At 43.6% G+C, this 18,922-nt stretch overlaps 1 protein-coding gene across 1 annotated transcript in view; it reads left to right on the top strand.

The window, feature by feature from the left end:
* The window catches only part of LOC144820239 (melanopsin-like), a 992,733-nt gene that overhangs the window by 459,517 nt on the left and 514,294 nt on the right, over positions 1-18,922 (top strand). Inside the window, exon 4 of the mRNA XM_078677835.1 lies at positions 18,714-18,885. Coding sequence (XP_078533961.1) covers positions 18,714-18,885 — 172 coding nt within the window. The remainder of the gene's footprint in view (positions 1-18,713; positions 18,886-18,922) is intronic.

The following is an 18,922-nucleotide window of genomic DNA, read 5'->3' as shown; positions in this document are numbered from 1 at the left end:
GGGCGGTCGGAGTCTGAATGATATTCACTCGTTTTAGGTTGTCATTGTTTATAGCTCTGAGGTTGTGGGGGCTCCCTGTTCGGGTTAGCATGGATGGCTTGTATTAAACCCAGAGGGGCCTTGTATGAGTCCAGAAGGGTCTTTCAGTATTTAATGGGAGGGCATAAGAGAGGAGAAGAATATCAATATCACTGGTCAATCGCTCGGTTTTCATTCTTCTGGTGGTAAGGGGGCATTAGGAAGGGGTGAGATTTTTAAGGTACGGTGAGAGGAATGCATGTCTGGGACAGGGGTTACTACCAGTGGGCATCAAGGGCAGGTTCCCTAGTGGACATAACGTTCTGAGCAGAGGAAGATGATCGATAGAGAGAGCTTTCAATTCATGAAATTCATCCGTAAGTAGGCGCAGGTGGAGTGAGATCTCATCAAGGTGAGCAGCCAGGTCTGAGTATTGGGTAAAGGATAATGGTTGTGTTGAAAGTTCCGACAGAATGGTAGTTTCTAGAGGGAAATCTCTAGGGAAATCTGGTGGACCTAAGGCGGCACTGTGGAGTTCAGGGGGACCATGTGAATCAATGGTTTCTTGTGTAGTACCAATTCGCGTGGAGTTAGGCATCGGGGATGGGGGGTTGTGTGATGACATAGGTGTAGTGAGGTGAGTTTGGGTGAGGGGAGGTGGGATGGGATGGGTTTGATAGAATCCGTGAAGGGCAGTATCCTAGACCACGATTGAGATGTTGGTGTGTTAGGTGAGATTGTGCAATGGAGTTCACCATGAGGAAGATAGGGCAGTGGAGCGTGAGAGGATAAGCTGGCATGGGAATCGTGTTGTAACCGCTTAGAGATCAGGAAAGAAAATGGCGATGTAATACCACTAGCCATCTGAGTCGGTGGACAAGTAGAACGAAGGGGGTCTGGTGAGACAAACACAGGGGACTGTGTGGTTCCAAGATCATTTGATGGGTGAGGAGGGTTATGAGGGTTTGGAGACATCCCTTGTGTAGTGGTGGGAGTGAGGGTGATGTTTTGTGTAGTAGGATGGTTAGGGCAGGGGGGACTGGAGTTGGAGATCGCCACTTTTTTGCGGGTAGGGAAGATATTATCCATCTTAGCTAAATTGTAATAATAATGGATCACTGACAGAATATCGATGAGCAGAATATCGAGCTGCCAAAATAGCGATGGAAAAATATAGAATGACAGAATATCGACTTCCTATATACAAACAGGTAAGTACAAAATTATTGAATCCTAAATATCATTGTCAATAATATAGTTTGCTAAAATATCAACTTTTTAAAATGTCTTAAAAGTAATATAAAATTAATTAAATATTCAATATAATTAAGTAGAACATACTTAAAAATAATTTAAAAATGTTAAAATGAATAAATAGTAAATAAAATGTAAAAAAAATAAACATGCATTTTTATTTTTTATTATATATAGTAACTTAATAATATTTAAAGTAATTAATATCTGTAATTATAAAATGTTAAAAACATAATTTAAAATATACATATATATATATATATATAAAAATAAGCCTATAATATAAATCTAAAAATAAATTATATATAGTTAGTTAATACATGAAAATAAATATTTTTTTACAAAATAATATTTTACATTACATTTAATATAACATTACTGGAAACATTGCCTAGCGTAGGAGATAAAATAACTATTTCCACTCCAACGAGTGGTACAGTAGGGAAAGTGTTGGATAGCAGGAGGGTAAAAATTACTTTTCCCACTCCAGTGAGTGCAACAGTATGGAAAGTGTTGGATAGCTGGTGGGTAAAAATTAATATTCCCACTCCAGTGAGTGCAACAGTAGGGAAAGTGTTGGATAGTGGGTGGGAATAATGTACTATTCCCACTCCACCAAGTCTAACAGTAGGGAAAGTGTTGGATACAGGGTGTATAAAAATTACTATTCCCACTCCAGTGAGTGCAACAGTAGGGAAAGTGTTGGATAGCGGGTGGGTAAAAATTACTATTCCCACTCCACCGAGTGCAACAGTAGGGAAAGTGTTGGATAGCGGGAGGGTAAAAATTACTATTGCCACTCCAGTGAGTGCAAAAGTAGGAAAAGTGTTGGATAGCGGGAGGGTAAAAATTACTATTTCCACTCCAGTGAGTGCAACAGTAGGGAAAGTTTTGGATAGCGGGTGGGTAAAAATTACTATTCCCACTCCAGTGAGTGCAACAGTAGGGAAAGTGTTGGATAGCAGGAGGGTAAACATTACTATTCCCACTCCAGCGAATGCAACAGTAGGGAAAGTGTTGGATAGCGGGTGGGAATAATTTAATATTCCCACTCCACTCAGTCTAACAGTAGGGAAAGTGTTGGATAGAGTAGGGGAATAATTTAGTATACCCACTCCTGCAATATCATTAACAGTAATTAACAAGTAATTATATTTTCAAAATTAATTTACCTCCCACCATTTTCCCCTATAAACGTCACCTACAATACTGTAAAATAATAATAAATTAACATAATTAATTAAAAATTAATTAACTAATTACAATCAACAATAAAATTATTAACCAACAAATCTAAATTAATTCACAAAATTAACACTATAAAATAACGTTTAATAAATATAATATAAAAATATTAAAACTTACATTAAAACTAAAGTTCTTCCTACCCTACTCCCCTATCAACCCTCACCTCACTCCTAAAAAAAGTACACAATTAACATATTCACAAAAATAATAATTAATTAATAATTAATTAATAATTAATACAAAATCAACACAATTAGCATAATTACCACAAAATTATTAATTGTTATTAATCAATTTATAATGTATTAATAATAACTTGATTAACTTATTTAACAATATAAATTATTCAATACTAAAATATTAATAAAATAATTAATTAATTTCAATTATATTACTTCCCACCCTATTCCCCTATAAACCCACAACCCGCTACAGAATTAAATTGCTCAAAAAAAATTAACACATAATTAATTATTTCTAAATATTTCTAAAAAAATATATTATAATTAAATTACTTCCCACCCTATTCTCCTATAAACCCACAACCCGCTACGGATTTAAATTACGCAAAAATTAATCTAATTAAAATTCATTACTTTAAAAAAATTCAAACATACATTAGAAAAATAATACATACCTTTAACACATATACTGACACTTAAAACACTATTAAAAAAAATCGATATTTTTAACATCTTTATTATGACTGTCGATATTACTAACTTCGATATTATGAAAAACGGTGTTTCTTACCTGCATTTCGATATTCTGCATAACTATATTTCTGTAAGTCGATATTGTGTTCATTCTATATTTTAGACTTGATATTTTGCCATATCGATTTTAAAAATTCGATATTGTGACTGATTACCAATATTAATAAAGTATGGAAAACGTTATGGCTTTAATGCTTGAATTAATCCCCACTACTGGTAATTACCTGGGTAATCCCAGTCCATTGTTAATTTGCACAGCAGGCCACCTCAGTATGGAGTTGGACACAGCTATATTGCAAATCAGTCTTGACCCTGCTCCAATGGGATTTGTCCTATCCGAACTGCCAAGACAGGTCTTCCCTGAACACAAGCAATCCAGGACCGGTTTCACCCCTGTTATGGGCCCATCAGCCGGGTAGTTTGGTTCCAGTGACACGGTGTGCCCTGGACCCACGCCTGGGCATACCAGTCCCACTTAGGGTGACATACTAAAGTATACAAAAAGTGATAGTTGGAATGCTTGAATGAACCTGGCCACTGGTAATTACTCAGGCTGCATTACAGTCCATCGTTATTTTGCACAATATGCCACCTCAGTCTTGACCACGCTCTAATGGGAGCATGTCAAGTTCCCATGACATGTGATCACTTCTAAGGTAGTAAAATAGCGTTGCTCCAATGTATAGGAAGAGGTTTTCCAAAATAAACAGTATTTTAGTCACAGAGAAATATGAAATAGAAAGAAACGTGCCTCTGCACGGGGCATCAACACCACCTGGAGCAACCCACAGAGCGGGCACAGGGTCCCCATGGAGTGTCACAAGACCTTTAATAATTCTGCATGGAAACCTGCACCTGGTGCAGCTTTCCATGTAGATTCTTGGAAATGTTTGGCAATCTCAGAATGCAGTGATGCGACACTTGCAATATGCGAATATCTGTTTAAATCTGCACATGCAGATTTGATACTTTATTTGCTTTAGAATCGGGCCTGATGTTTTTTCTGGAAATACACTTTTGCTAGTTTGCTTACTCTTTAGGTTAAAAAAAATCATAAGTGTCTGCCTGCTCACGCATAGCAATTTCTAGCGCAGCAACTATCTAGAGAGGCATTGAGGCAGAACATTTTGACTTTTTGATGGTGGTCCCCCAGAGAGGTTCAAAGTGAATGCAAGTGATATATCACTCGCCAAGCATGATTTCTCACGCTGACAGCATTCATCGGGAAACTGAATAACCTCAGTCACTTTTAAAATCTAATTCACATAGACCAAATTATTCTTAATAGGCAACCGAATTTGCTCTTCAAGGTCTGTTACTTGAGACGTCAGGACAAGTGTAAAGAGCCCAGAGGTCATCTGTGTCTGCATCCTTTCTCAACTGGACGTCACTCCAATTCACAGTATTGACAACGCAGCAGCAGTGGCAGCCTGAAGAGCCTGAAGGCAGTTCAGGCATAGGTCAGTTTCCAACTCACAAACACAGAAGGAGAACACGGTCTGCTTTGTAGCCTTCTGTGAATAATTCAACCAGCCCGAGATCTTTAGGTCTGTTACGTGGCCAAGACAAAGGCACATGGCGACGTGGCATCTTTGAGCAGGATTTGTTATAATTTAAATTCTGATGGAGAGTTGATGCACTGAACTAAGCTGAGAAATTCACAATCCTGCCATAGCGCGTCGATGAAAAGAAAAACTGAAGGAATATGAAATATCTTTCAGCATCTCTGGGGACCACGAAATATTAATATGGAAACGGAGACAAGAAGCACGTAAGAAGCCCTTCCTAACAACAAACTAAGTATGCTATGGACATTTAAAGATGCAATATCTTTAAATTCACAAGGCCTTTGAAAAAAGGCAGAAACAACTGAAAGGTATAACTTCCCCTAAATCTTCTTACACGTTAAAGAAATAGTGAAGCAATTACTTTTAATAGGAAACCAGCAACTTGGTGCAATGTATGCATTTTGCTGCAAGAACAACATTGCACTACATTGGACCTGATATGTAAATCAATCAATCAACCAAGATTTATAAAGTGCAGCATATCACCCATGAGGGTCTTAAGGCACTGGAGTTACTTGCTGCTTCGCAGTGCTCTGTTTATTTGAACAGCCAGATCTGATGAGACGGTCCAAAGGTGCAGGGGAAGGCCATTCCACACTTTGGCAGCCAGGTGAGAGAAGGAGCATCCTCTGCTGTTAGCTCAGCGGATCTGGGGAGAGTGTCTGCGAAGAAGAGGGAGGCAGATGACAACCTGGTCGGTTGGTGGAAGGTTTTTCATTTGTTGATGTATGCTGGTACTTCGTTGTGTAGGGCTTTGTAAGAGTTGATCAACATCTTGAACTGCCATGTCTTCTAGATCGAGAGTAACTTCTTCAGATGTGGAGTGATGTGGGACTATCTGGGGAGGTTGAGGATGAGTCATGCCACTGAGTTTTGTAATATCTGTAGTCAGTGGTGGTCGGCATGGATTGTGGGTGGTGGGGTGGGGCAGAGGGTCACGCTGGGGGTGGGGCGAGTCTTGCTTTTTGCATATAATAAAAATAAATGAACTTACCTTTGCTCTGGGCTCTTCTCCTGCTCTCCCTGTTGAACCCGAGAGCGCCGACCAAACCTTCATTGCGCACATAGGAGTGGGCTAATCTTCCTCTGCCCTGCTCGGAGAGCAGAGCCGACCCACCCACTCGCCCACCCACAAAGCAGCAGGAAGCATACAATGATAATAACTTAAAGTTAATATCATTTTATGTTTCTTATTCGCACTGCTTAAAAGCAGTGGGGCAACACTCCTTCGCCACAGCGGAGGAGCCACCACTGTCTGTGGTCCCTTCAGGTGGCATGTGGTGATTCCTACATAGAGCGTGCTCCTGTAGCCCAGCCTGCTATTGATGAGAGCCTGAGTGACAGTCTTACTGGCATTGATTGGGAGCCACCTAAAAATCTTTTGGAGCATGTGTAGGGTTTGGAAGTAAACAGATGAGACTATGTTTACCTGTTTCTGCACAGATAACTTGCTGTCCAATATAATGTCCAGGTTGCGGGCAGGGTATGGGCCTAGTTCATCATCCCATGGCAAACGGTTGTTTCCAAAGATGAGGACTTCCGTCTTGTCGGTGTTGAGCTTGAGACAGTTGTCCCTCATCTAGTCAGCAATGTTCCTCATACATTTGTGGAAGTTGGCTCTGGTGGTAGAGGGGTCTTGTGACAGAGAAAGGATGAGCTGGGTGTCTTCGGCCTAGGGGATGATGTTGAGACCTTGCGATCTGATGGTGCTGGCTAGGGAGGCCATGTATGTTCTGAAGAGGCTAGTGCCGATAGAAGATCCTTGTGGGACGCTGCAGATGATATTTTTGGGCTCAACAGTGGGAGGCAGATTCTCTGGGTCCTTCTGATGATGTATGATGCGATCCATTTGAGGGCATCTTCTTGGATTCTGACGTGGTGGAGTCTGTTGATCAGGATCTGGTGGAAGACAGTGTCGATGGTGGCAGACAGGTCCAGAAGGATGAGGGCAGCTCTTCCACCATGGTTCATGAGGGCGTCTCTGTGCTGTGGTTGGTTTGGAATTTGAATTGGGTGGGTCGAGTTTGTTGTGTTCAAGGTGTTTGTTAAGTGGCTGGTTGATTGGCTTTTCGAGAACCTTCACCGGAAATGGGTGCAGGGAGATGCCAGTAGTTCTTTGGTTCTGCTGGGTCAGCAGATGGTTTATTTAGGAGGGGCCTCTCTTCGGCGTGTTTTCAGTTCTTGGGAAAGAAGGTGGTGGTGATCGAAGCATTCAGGGCTTTCTTGACCTCATCGCCAATTGCCTTCCTCCCGAGGTTGAAAATGAGGTGGGGATAGGGTCCATGGGTGCTCATGAGTGAACGGAGTTCATGATAGAGATTGTGGCCTGAAATGTGAGATGGTCCAACAGGTGAGTAGGGCTTGTGTTTGTGGGTGTGAGCAGGCTGATATTGTTAGTGATAGGGGGTTGGGGTTTGAAATTTTCGTGGATGGCTGAGATCTTATTGTGGAAGAAGTCGGCCAGGGCGTCACACAGTTGTTGGTAGGGATTGATGTTGTTCCTGGTGGCTGCTGAGTTGGAGAACTCCTTCACGATGGTGAAAAGCCCCTTGTTGTGGTTTGTGCTGGCCTCTATGCGGTCTGCTAGAGTGTTCTTCTTTGTTTCTTTCAGGAGGTGGTGGTACTGGTTGAGTGCTGTCTTGAAGGTAGTATGTTCTCTTGTTTTTTTGCTGGTGTGCCAATTTCATTCTGCTGGCAGTTGAGCTTGGTAGTCGTCAGGCCCTCGGGGAATCAGCTTGTTCGTCGGGCATGGTCTTTGAGTTTGGCTTGCTTGGCAGGGGGGACTGTTTTGGCGCATTCCATCATCCATTAGGCTTGTTCTGGGTTGGATGTTTGGTTTGAGCAGTGGGAGCTGAGAGCATTGTTCCGTTGGTCTTTTGAAATCTTTTTCCATTTTCTGTGCATAAAGCAGGAGGGCATAGTGCCAGTGTTGGTGGATCCAGAGATGAAGAAGTGGACTCTGTGGTAGTCGGTCCAGGTGAGCTGTTAGATGTGGTTGTACATGACTCTGTCACTGGACGTAAAAATAGGGTCAAAAAGTGTGCCCTGTGATGTGGGTGGGGTCAGTGACCATTTGGTTCAGGTCAATGTTGCTCATGCTTTCCAAGACGTCGGCCATGTTGGTGTTGTTGAGGTCGTCAAGGGGAAAGTTAAGATCCCCTAGGAAGATGCAGTACTCAGAGTGTATGGCGACCGGGGTGATATGGTCAGAGGTGGCATTGCAGAAGCTGGGGCGAGGTACTGTTGGTGTGTACATGAGGGTGCCTCTGATGGTGCTTTATCTGTCAGTGTGGAGTTGGAATTTGAGGTGCTCCATTATTGGGGTTGAGTCATCTGAGGAGGTTGTGCAGTGTATGGTGTCCTTGTAGATAATGGCAATTCCACCTCCTTGTTTGTTGAGTCGGTCTTGTATTCTGGTGTTGAGTTGTTTATGTTCTGGATTTTTGTTTATGTTCTGATATGTTGTGACTTTATTTCAATAATGGGTTGTGGGAGGTTGTCTTCATACTGAAAAGTCGAGTTCAAACATTTCCTCATTTAGAAAACAATTTGTGCAGACTGGGGAAGAAGAGATGACCTGCCTCTTCCCTTGTTCTGTTTCTGCCCTGGTGCTGTTTACTAACATTTATTTCTTTTTTTAAATGCAAATTGTAAAATTACAAAGTAAAAAAAGAAAACACTTCACAGAACAGAAAAAAATAAAAAGAAATACAATAAGAAAAAGAAGAAAGAGAAAGAAAAAATCAGCAGCAGACAGTTCAAGAAATCAAGAATATCAAATCCTGGACAGGAAGAGCGGGCCAATAGAAACCGAGGGCAAGTTTCAGAAAGGCATTCAAGAGTCACTTATTTTGTTAGTATACATTTCCTGTTTCTCTGTTAAATATGATTCTTTCTGTGCCAGAAAGCCTTTGGTGTCAGTGCACTTTATATGAATCAAATCAAAATCAAATTAAATCAATCCATTATCACACACTCATTATCTTCGCTATTGCACAATAAATAAAAAGAAAATGGATAGCGTGCATCTTGTCGCATGATTAGATGCACCTACAAGTTGCACATGTTTGGTTTGCATACTTACTACACATACATTCTCCTTGCAACTAGATAAAAAATAGATACTCACAAGCGAAATTCAAGTGAAGGGGATCTGGCAATAATAAAGCATTTTGAAACCCCCCATATTCAGAAATTATTTTGCCCAACATGGGACCTCACAAATGAAGTGTGTTTTTCATAAATAAATAGGTTTGTGGGGGAAATTTAGACAACTTCACAACCCTTCTTGACAATTGTTAATGCCATCTGAAGCATGCTCCTGGTCATAACATACTAACGCAGAACTTTGCTCCTCATAGTCCACAGAAGTGGTACAAGTCCTCCTCTTGAAAAAAGAGACTTTCACCTGAGCTCAGTCCCTTGTAATACCACTCCCGCTCTGCTCTCTGGCCTTTGTAAAGAAAACAGACTCAGGAGCTTGCAATATATAGAATTGCCACAGGCACTGTTCTTCATAATAACAGCCTTAAGTCTTCTGCTCCTCATACGCTGGCTCATTCTCAGCTCGGATTTTGATTTACCCAGACTTACTGAGAGCTCCTATAACACCAGACTCAATCCGAACTCTGCTTCTGATAACAGTGATGGCATATAGACTCATTCACAGCTGCACCACGCACTGTCAATAGGCAGTGCTGCTCCCACTGTTGTTCCTGACAAAAAACAGTTACTTTGCTCTTTTGAGTGAATGCTTGCATACATTTGTGTATGTGTACAGGACGGTGCATGGGTTTACATCACATATCCACCCGCATTGACAGTTGTCCAGAGAAGTAAAGGAAGTAAGAGGCTTCCCAGCATCAGAAACAAACTATCATCAATTGGCCCCAACCCTGTTTACCTTATATATGAACGGGCTCATTAATGATCTTTATGACTATGGAGGTGACCAGCAAAAATTAGCGGGAAACTAATTCCCTCTCGCTTATTTGCAGATGACACACTGCTCATCTCTAAAAAGCCAATGGACATTCAGAAAGTTTTAACTTAGGTTCGCAACAGCTTGCAAAGACTGGGGCCTTGAAATAAACTGTTCTAAAACAAAGTTTGTGGTCTTTAATCCTTCAAATCCACCGAGGGGAAATTTAGGCTGGGCACCCAACTATTAGAGCAGGTCAAGGTCTTCAATTATCTGGGAGTTAGAATCAGAAACAACATGGCATGGACTCCCCAAATCCAGAAGAGCGTGCCCACACTCCAGCACTTGGACTGTGGAACGTTCAATAGTTAAGAGGGTCAAACAATCAACCTTTTGCCCAATCTCTCCCATACTAGAAATACATTGGGCCAAAGGGTTGGGTGCGGCCCATTATGGGGCCGAATTGTGGGGGCTGGAGTATCTCAACCAGAGTTAGAAGTTGCAGAAAATAAATTCTTAAGATCGATCATTAATCTCCCAGTGAATATGCCATTACTACCACTACGCCTTGATCTTGGCCTAAAATCTATCACCCAGATAGCTGTTCTTAAGGTACTTATGTTCTCCAGTATTAGGGGTGTCTTTCATAGATTCACATGCTTGAATATCCCCCGTCGTCGAAGTGGGAGTCCCACGGTACATAAAATAGCAGTCATATATGCATGTATACATGAAAAATATATCTAATAAAAATATACATACATATAGTGCAGTAAATTGTAAATTCTAAAAGTACCATAGAACATAATAGGCCCATTGAAAAGCCTAAGGGAGAACTCACTTTAGTAGCATATCAGAGTCATTATGTGTTGGATCACATTCCAGCCAATCAGGCTGTAGCCTCCTCTAGAACCTTCTCCTCAGAAGCCCAAGTCCTCAGATTTTCTACCGAACGTCGTGTGAAGGGAGTCTCCCTGAGCTCTGCTCAGTTTTCTTCAACTTTACCTGTTTTTTCTTCAAGAAAATGTCTTCAAACAAGAAATCTCTGTTTAAAGCCTGCCCTTCATGTGGTAAACTGCGCCTTTTCCACGAGGATCCACACAGTAAATGCATTTACTGTCTCTACCCAGACCATGAGGTGAAAAACTGTAAGTACTGTCGCACTTTCCCTCCTAAGACTCTGAGAGATAGAGAGGCCCGTCTCCTTCTGTGGCTACAGAAGTTGAGGACTTCGGAGTCTGTGGTTTCTGATGTGGAGAGCCTGTCATCTTTTGCTTCAAAGTCCTCTCAGAAGCGTGGGTCTGAGACCGAGGCTCCTTCTCCTTTTCTCAAGAAGAGTAGACTGTTGGAGTCCTCTAGGATTGTCTCCCCACAGGATTCGCTTCAGGGCACGTCTACGGGACCTGGTTCTCTGACGTCTGCGCCCAAAGCCTTACCTACCAGTAAGAAATCTGGTTTTGGCTCGTCGACGGGCTCGTCGTCGCGCCCGTCGACGTCTTCAGCGTCGACGAAATCCATTTCTACCACCTCCACGTCGACGACGACATGTTCCATGTCCACCGGCGCTACGTCGACGACGACCACCTCGTCGACGGCGACCTCGAAGGTGAGACCCATCTCTTCAGTGGTGAAGATCTCGTCGACGACCGTCAAGGATAGACCGTCGACGACGAAGCCGTCGACGCATACACCGTCGACGAAGACCAAGCCTCCACTCAGCGCCCCGTCGACGACGAAGCCGTCGACGCATCCATCGTCGGCGCATCCATCGTCGACGAAGACCAAGCCTCCACCCAGCACCCCGTCGACGGGCCCGTCGACGGTGCCCCCGTCGACGACGTCTCTGTCGACCAGCATTACTTCGTCGACGGCCTCGTCGACGACTCTCATACCGTCGACGCCTTCGTCGTCGACGGCCAAAGCTCCACTCTCGTCGACGAACAAAGCCCCGCTCCCGTCGACGAGCCCGTCGACGGGCAAGGAATCCTCGTCGACGAAGAAAATCCCGTCCAAGTCGCCTCAGGGTGTTGCTGACGGTGCCACATTTACGCCAACGGGCTCGTTGGCGTCGCACCAACCTCTACCAAAGACGGCTTCCATCTACACAGTGGTTACTGCTTCTTCTTTGCGGACCATACCACTCATCCAACTGAGTCCTGTGAGGAGTGGTGCTCGTCTTCCAGACAAATTATTCCAGTCTGGTGAGGAAGAATCCGGAAACGATTCGGAAGTGGAAGGATTATTTAAACAGGCAACAAGTCCTTCGGATTTGAACATTAAGTGCCAGGAATATAGTGACGAGGGTGATGTGGTGGACAATGTCGAAGATGGGACTGACTTGTTTCCTGTTGATACGTCCGAACCGGTGCCTTCAGAGCCTGTTACCCAGATACCTCTGTCCTTGGTGATGAACCTTCAGCACATGCTGGATGATTATAACCGCAGGTTTCCTTCTTCTACTCCTGCTTCTCCAGCACCACTGCCTCCTCCGCAGCCTCAACCGCAACTTCCTCAGGCACCTACACCAGTTTCACCGGCTTCACCGGATGGTGCTCGCCCTGACACTGGCGACGAGGATCCGGATCCTCACGACACAGATGACGACGACAATGACGCCGACATGGCTGAGTGGGACGATTATAGGGCTCAAACACCTTCCACTCCGCCCACCTCGCCTCTACATTCGCCCCCAGTGGACATGGCACATTTCCACAATTTGATGATCCGGGCTACAAAGCGGTTTCATCTCAAAGTCGAACAACAACAGCATGAAAGTGATTGCTTTCTATATGACTTTAAAGACATCTCACAAAGGCAATCCCACACTATACCAATCGTGGAATATATTTGGAAGGAAGGCCTTAAATTGATGGAACGTCCCAATTCTGTTCCTGCGGTCTTACCCAGATTGGACAGGAAATACAAAGCACCGGCGTCTTCTCCGGCCTGCTTGGTGTCTCAACCGAAGGCAGATTCGGTAATTACTCAGGCTGCGCAAAAAAGATCGCGCAATCCTGCAACGCCACTCACGTCTCCTCCTGATCAGGAAGGCCGCAAATTGGATTCCATAGGAAAGAAATTCACGACCATGGCGGCTACTACAGTGAGGGCGGCAAACACTCTGGCTATACTGGGCCGTTATGACCGCCAGATGTGGTCCGAGATTGCTGCATTGATTCCTCAGCTGCCTGAGGCAATCCGGACAGAAGCACAGGCGATTATTCACGAGGGAGAGTTGATTTCTTCTGAAATCATTGAGTGTGCACTCGATATTTCCTCCACGGGATTTCGACAATTGGCGGGGGCTGCAGTCGTGAGGCGTCAAGGCTGGCTGCGCTCTACCACTTTCCGTCCTGAAGTACAGGCAAGAGTCCTAGATTTACCTTATGACGGAGAATTATTGTTTGGCAAACATGTGGATGATGCCCTTGAGGCGATAAAAAAGGACACTGACACTGCGAAATCCTTGGCGAGCCTACAATACAAGAAACGGCCTTTTCGGGGTGCACGGGGTAGAGGCGGAGGCTCCTCTACTTTTCGTGGCTCAAGTCAATATCGTTCATTCAAAACCTACAACGATAACAGACAGCGGGGTGCCTATCAATCTCAAACTCGACAATCCACCTCCAGGCCTTACCAAAGGAAATCCACTTATAGAGGTGGATCAAACACCAAAAAGCAGTGACTGCCTCAGACCCTTCCTTTTGCCGACCGTACATCTTGGAGGTCGCATCTCGAAATACTTTTACAAATGGTCTACAATCACCTCCGACCAATGGGTCCTGGACGTTATATCCAAAGGACATACCCTGGAATTCACAAAATTTCCACCCAATCATCCACCTTCGGGGCCACCACCCCCTCATTTCAAGGACCTTCTGGCCCAGGTGAACTTCATGATCAAAAAAGGAGCCATCGAACTAGTGCCGCAAGGTCAACGCGGCAAGGGGTTCTATTCCCGCTTTTTCTTAGTCAAGAAGAAGTCGGGGGAATGGCGTCCAATATTGGATCTACGAGCTCTAAACAAATTTCTAATTTCAAAAACTTTTCAGATGTTAACTCTGATCCAAATTCTGAATTTTCTCAATCCAAGCGAGTTCTATTCCACAATCGACCTTCAGGACGCTTACTTCCATGTGCCAATCCACCCCAGACACAGGAAGTATCTCCGCTTCACGGTCGGGCAGCTACACTTCCAATTCAAAGTCCTGCCATTCGGCCTCCGCTCAGCACCAAGGGTTTTTACCAAGATCTTGGCACCCGTAGCTGCCTTCCTACGTCTCCAAGGTATCCAATTTTACCCATACCTGGACGACTGCCTCATCAAGGCAAGCACTTTTCACCAGACGGAGCAGCACACTCAAGTTTGCGTCTCCCTTTTCCACGCCTTGGGGCTTTCAATCAATTGCCAGAAGTCACACTTTCAACCATCGCAACGGAGAAATTTTCTCGGAGCCTTGCTAGATTCTCGGCAGGGAAAAGTGTTCGTTTCCCAGGAAAGACAGGACCGCATGTTAATGATGGTGCGCTCCCTCCAATCAAAACTGTCCGTTTCTGTCCGAATGTTCAAATCATTCCTTGGCATGGCATCCTCGTGCATCCACCTCATTCCAAATTGCAGATTGCACATGAGGACTCTCCAGGAGGAACTGGACAGGCAGTGGAAACAGGTGTCGGGGTCCTTCGAGGACAAGGTCCTTTTAACACCTCGCATACAGAAAGCGCTGGAGTGGTGGGCTCACCCTCCACACATATCTGCGGGCCGTTCATTCCAGGACGAACCCCCAACTCTGACGCTTACGACAGACGCGTCTCTAGAAGGCTGGGGAGCGCATCTCGACGGCATGTCTGTGAAAGGGAAGTGGACAGCAATACAACGAACTTGGCACATCAATCGTCTGGAACTCTTGGCGATTTTCTTAGCCCTCAAATCTTTCCAGAGGTTAGTGCGGGGACACACTTTGCTGGTGAGGACGGACAACACCACCAGCATGCACTACCTCAACAAGCAGGGCGGCACGAGGTCTCTTCCACTTTCTCAACTGGCACAAGAAATATGGGATTGGGCGATCCAACGTCAAATTCATCTCACAGCCATTCACGTGCCAGGCGTGGCCAATGTTCTGGCGGATTCACTCAGCCGAGCGTCATCAGACAATCACGAGTGGGAACTCAATCAGCCCACGGTCGAGTACATCTTCCGGCGGTGGGGCCAGCCACGGATGGATCTTTTCGCGACTGCTGTCAACAAGAAATGCCCACGCTTTGCAAGTCGGCATCCCCACAGAGAGTCGAGCGGGAATGCATTTTCGATCGATTGGTCGAACGATTTCATCTATGCTTTCCCTCCACTTCCTCTGATCCCTCGTTTGTTACACAGGATGAGGTTCCAACCTTGTCGCATCATCCTGATCGCACCCAAGTGGCCGAGACGTCCATGGTTCACGGACCTGCTCCTCTTCTCGCAGTCCGATCCGTTGCCACTCCATCCTCTGCCACACCTCCTCACGATGCAGCAGGGACTAATTTGTCATCCGGATCCAGCATACCTTCAACTCCATGCCTGGAACCTGAGTACAATGAATTTGCACGTTTAACTATTGACAAGGACTGCAGGGAGGTGTTAGCGCGGGCTCGCGCTCCCTCCACCATAAAAACGTACCAACTCAAGTGGAAACGTTTCTGTGTCTGGTGCCGCACCAAGGATTTGGACCCAATGACTGCAAAACCTGAACAAATTTTACCTTTCTTTTTATCCCTGGCAAAATCAGGTCTGTCCCACTCAACTCTTAAAGTGTTTCTGGCGGCGATTTCCCGTTTCCGCCATGATGGTTCCACATCTTTATGTTCTTCAAGGATCATTAAACAATTTTACAAGGGCCTTTTTAGGATGTTTCCACCTATCCGTCGCCCTCCGCCTGCCTGGCGTTTGAATTTGGTCTTGTCTCAACTACTTCTACCACCATTTGAACCTATTCACTCGGCAACTCTTAAATTTCTCACGTGGAAAGTTGCTCTTTTACTCGCCTTAACGTCCTCAAGACGTGTCAGTGACATCCAGGCGTTTACCATACAGCCTCCTTTCCTAAAATTCTCCAAAGAGGCTGTGACATTACGAACTAATCCTAAGTTCATCCCGAAGGTTCCCAGTGACTTTCATCTCAACGAACCTGTAATTCTGAAAACTTTCTTTCCTGCTCCGCAAACTCCAGCTGAGCGGTCATTGCATTCATTAGATTTGAAACGTTGTCTCAAATTCTACATTCAACGAACTGCACCTATCAGAAAATCGGATCAATTGTTTGTAGCATATGGTCCAACTTGCAAGGGACAACCTGTTACCAAGCAGACTATAACCAGGTGGATCTCCTCTACCATATCCTTCTGCCACCAACGGGCTGGAAAGCCCCTTCCTGCTCCTGTTCGAGCTCATTCAACTAGAGCAGTGTCTACTTCGGCTGCCCTTTTTGCGGGGGTACCCTTACGCCAGATCTGCAGAGCTGCTACTTGGTCGAGCAGCCATACTTTTACTAAGCACTACTGCCTGCAATCAACAGACGCCGCGGATGCGGCAGTGGGTCAAGCGGTGCTGCGGAATCTTTTCCAGTAAAGGTGAGCCTCTGTTGCTACCCGCCTCCAGTCATAAAGGTTTTGTTTTTTAATAATAATGTTTTTGGTATTTAGTGCTTATTGCCATATATATTTACCTTCTTTGCTTGATGTATTACCTTTATGACTTATGTGATCATTTACTGCTTTCTACTCTATTCAAGCATGTGAATCTATGAAAGACACCCCTAATACTGGAGAAGAACTATAGTTACTTACCTGTAAACTGTGGTTCTCCAGTATTGGTGTCTTTCATAGATTCACATGCGACCCTCCCATCCTCCCCTCAGAGGCTCTCTTCTCCTCAGGCACTTTTACTTACTCTGTGCTACGAAAATCTGAGGACTTGGGCTTCTGAGGAGAAGGTTCTAGAGGAGGCTACAGCCTGATTGGCTGGAATGTGATCCAACACATAATGACTCTGATATGCTACTAAAGTGAGTTCTCCCTTAGGCTTTTCAATGGGCCTATTATGTTCTATGGTACTTTTAGAATTTACAATTTACTGCACTATATGTATGTATATTTTTATTAGATATATTTTTCATGTATACATGCATATATGACTGCTATTTTATGTACCGTGGGACTCCCACTTCGACGACGGGGGATATTCAAGCATGTGAATCTATGAAAGACACCAATACTGGAGAACCACAGTTTACAGGTAAGTAACTATAGTTCTTCTGGATGCGACTCTGGACTAGTAATACCCAGATCCCAGTTAAGGACGCAGTGGAGGAATTATTAATTCTTGATAGACCAACAGGACGATTGGTTTGGTTTAAAAAGGACAGACAGTGTTTTTTTTAAAATTGAGGTTGGGGAGTATGTTGGAAGATCTGCAGTCCATTATGAAAAAAATGGATCCCCAGCTGAAAAAAAGGTACTGGAATTTTATAGACTCTACTTGCACTGATTCAAGGTCACTGGGCACTTTAACTACCAGATTTTTAAATGTAAAAAGTTGTTTTAAGTTTGATTTTTTGCATGGATGATGTTGAACCCCCTCAGGCACGATCACTTTATATACAATTTAGGTTTGGGGTTCTCCCACTGAATGCTATTAAAAGCAGTTGGGTGAATGCAACAGTAACTCTGTTCTGTCAGTCGTGTAGCTCCTGCCCAGAAACTATAGAACATTTTATCTTCTTCTGTCCTCTCTATGCAAACTCGAGAAATATATGGATTATCATGGCATGTCGGTTGTTGTCGTTCTCTTGTCCCGCAGATGCATTACGCGAATTTAGATCAGATACTACAAATGTGGCTTGTCTTCGCATTATCAAGATATTTGTTGTATGCCCGGTGGCAGAGGTCTATAATGGAAAAATATTACTGCTGAGCAAGAGTATGGAAAATGTTGGAAATGTATGCTATCAAGGTTATTTAGAGGTACTGTAATGTCAAATGACACTTATGAATTGTCTGGTTAATGCTGGGACATTTTATGTTTATTTTAGATTTCTAAAGTTTGAAAACACGGTCAATAATTTTATTATTTTTACTTCCGAATGATGGACAGGATTATGAAGATAATGCCAATTTAAACTCTCTAGTTCCTATTTATCCTAATGAAACATTATATGTTTTGTGATATTTGTGTATGTCTATGATCATATTATTGATCAAATAAATGACTACTACTACTATCATCAATGAATTCTGTGTTTTATCACATTAAAAATAAAAAGTACACGGGGGCAGTCAGAAAGAAGGGCATTAGTTAAGTCAGAAAATATAGGCAAATTAATTATAAGCGCTATTCTCTCTTTCAAAGTGTCAGTGACTACTTTTGTTAGAACTACCGGCCAAACCTACTGATTTGCATGGATTTAACAAATGGTTATGACTATTTTTACATGAGAAATTATCCCATTTTGCAAGTAATCTCCTGTTTGCACCTGAAACTGGATTAAAAAATGTGCAGATTGCACCTGAAGCATTTGTCTGACCTGCTGTTTCATACCAGATAAAACCTGGCATAAAAAGAGTGGTGCTAAATTACACAAAATGGTGGTTTAAGCACCCCAGAACAGGTACATTATTGCACAATTTGCATGCTATAACAGGTTTCATATTCGCAATTGTGTGTAAATTTCACTCTCACTACTTACCGCACCCTGCCCAAACAGTAATTAGCAGCCGAACAATTTGCATCCACATTTGCATAAAAGTCATAATAAGGGCCTTCATCATTATTCCATTATTTCTACACTGGAAAGATGGGTCATGATGATATTATTGATCAATGATACTGTTCAAATTCATGTATAATAAAATGAAGTACCACATGTTGGTTGTGATAGCTCTTCAATTGTTTTTTGTTCTGATGCTACGATTTAGATAATGCATTGATTTCAGCTTCCTATTCACTAGGTTCCTATGTGCCCGAGGGTTTGAAGATCTCCTGCACGTGGGACTACACAAACTCGTCATCGTCAAACAGGAGTTATACCATGATGTTATGCTGCTTTGTGTTCTTCATTCCACTTATAATAATATCGAACTGCTACTTATTCATGTTTCTGGCCATCAGGAGTACTGGCAGGTATGTGTGAGTGGTAGCAATTCTTCTCCAACATGCT

Source organism: Lissotriton helveticus, chromosome 2_1 (assembly GCF_964261635.1).
Source record: "Lissotriton helveticus chromosome 2_1, aLisHel1.1, whole genome shotgun sequence".
Taxonomy (NCBI): Eukaryota; Metazoa; Chordata; class Amphibia; order Caudata; family Salamandridae; genus Lissotriton; species Lissotriton helveticus.
This window is presented reverse-complemented; position numbering and strand designations above follow the sequence as displayed.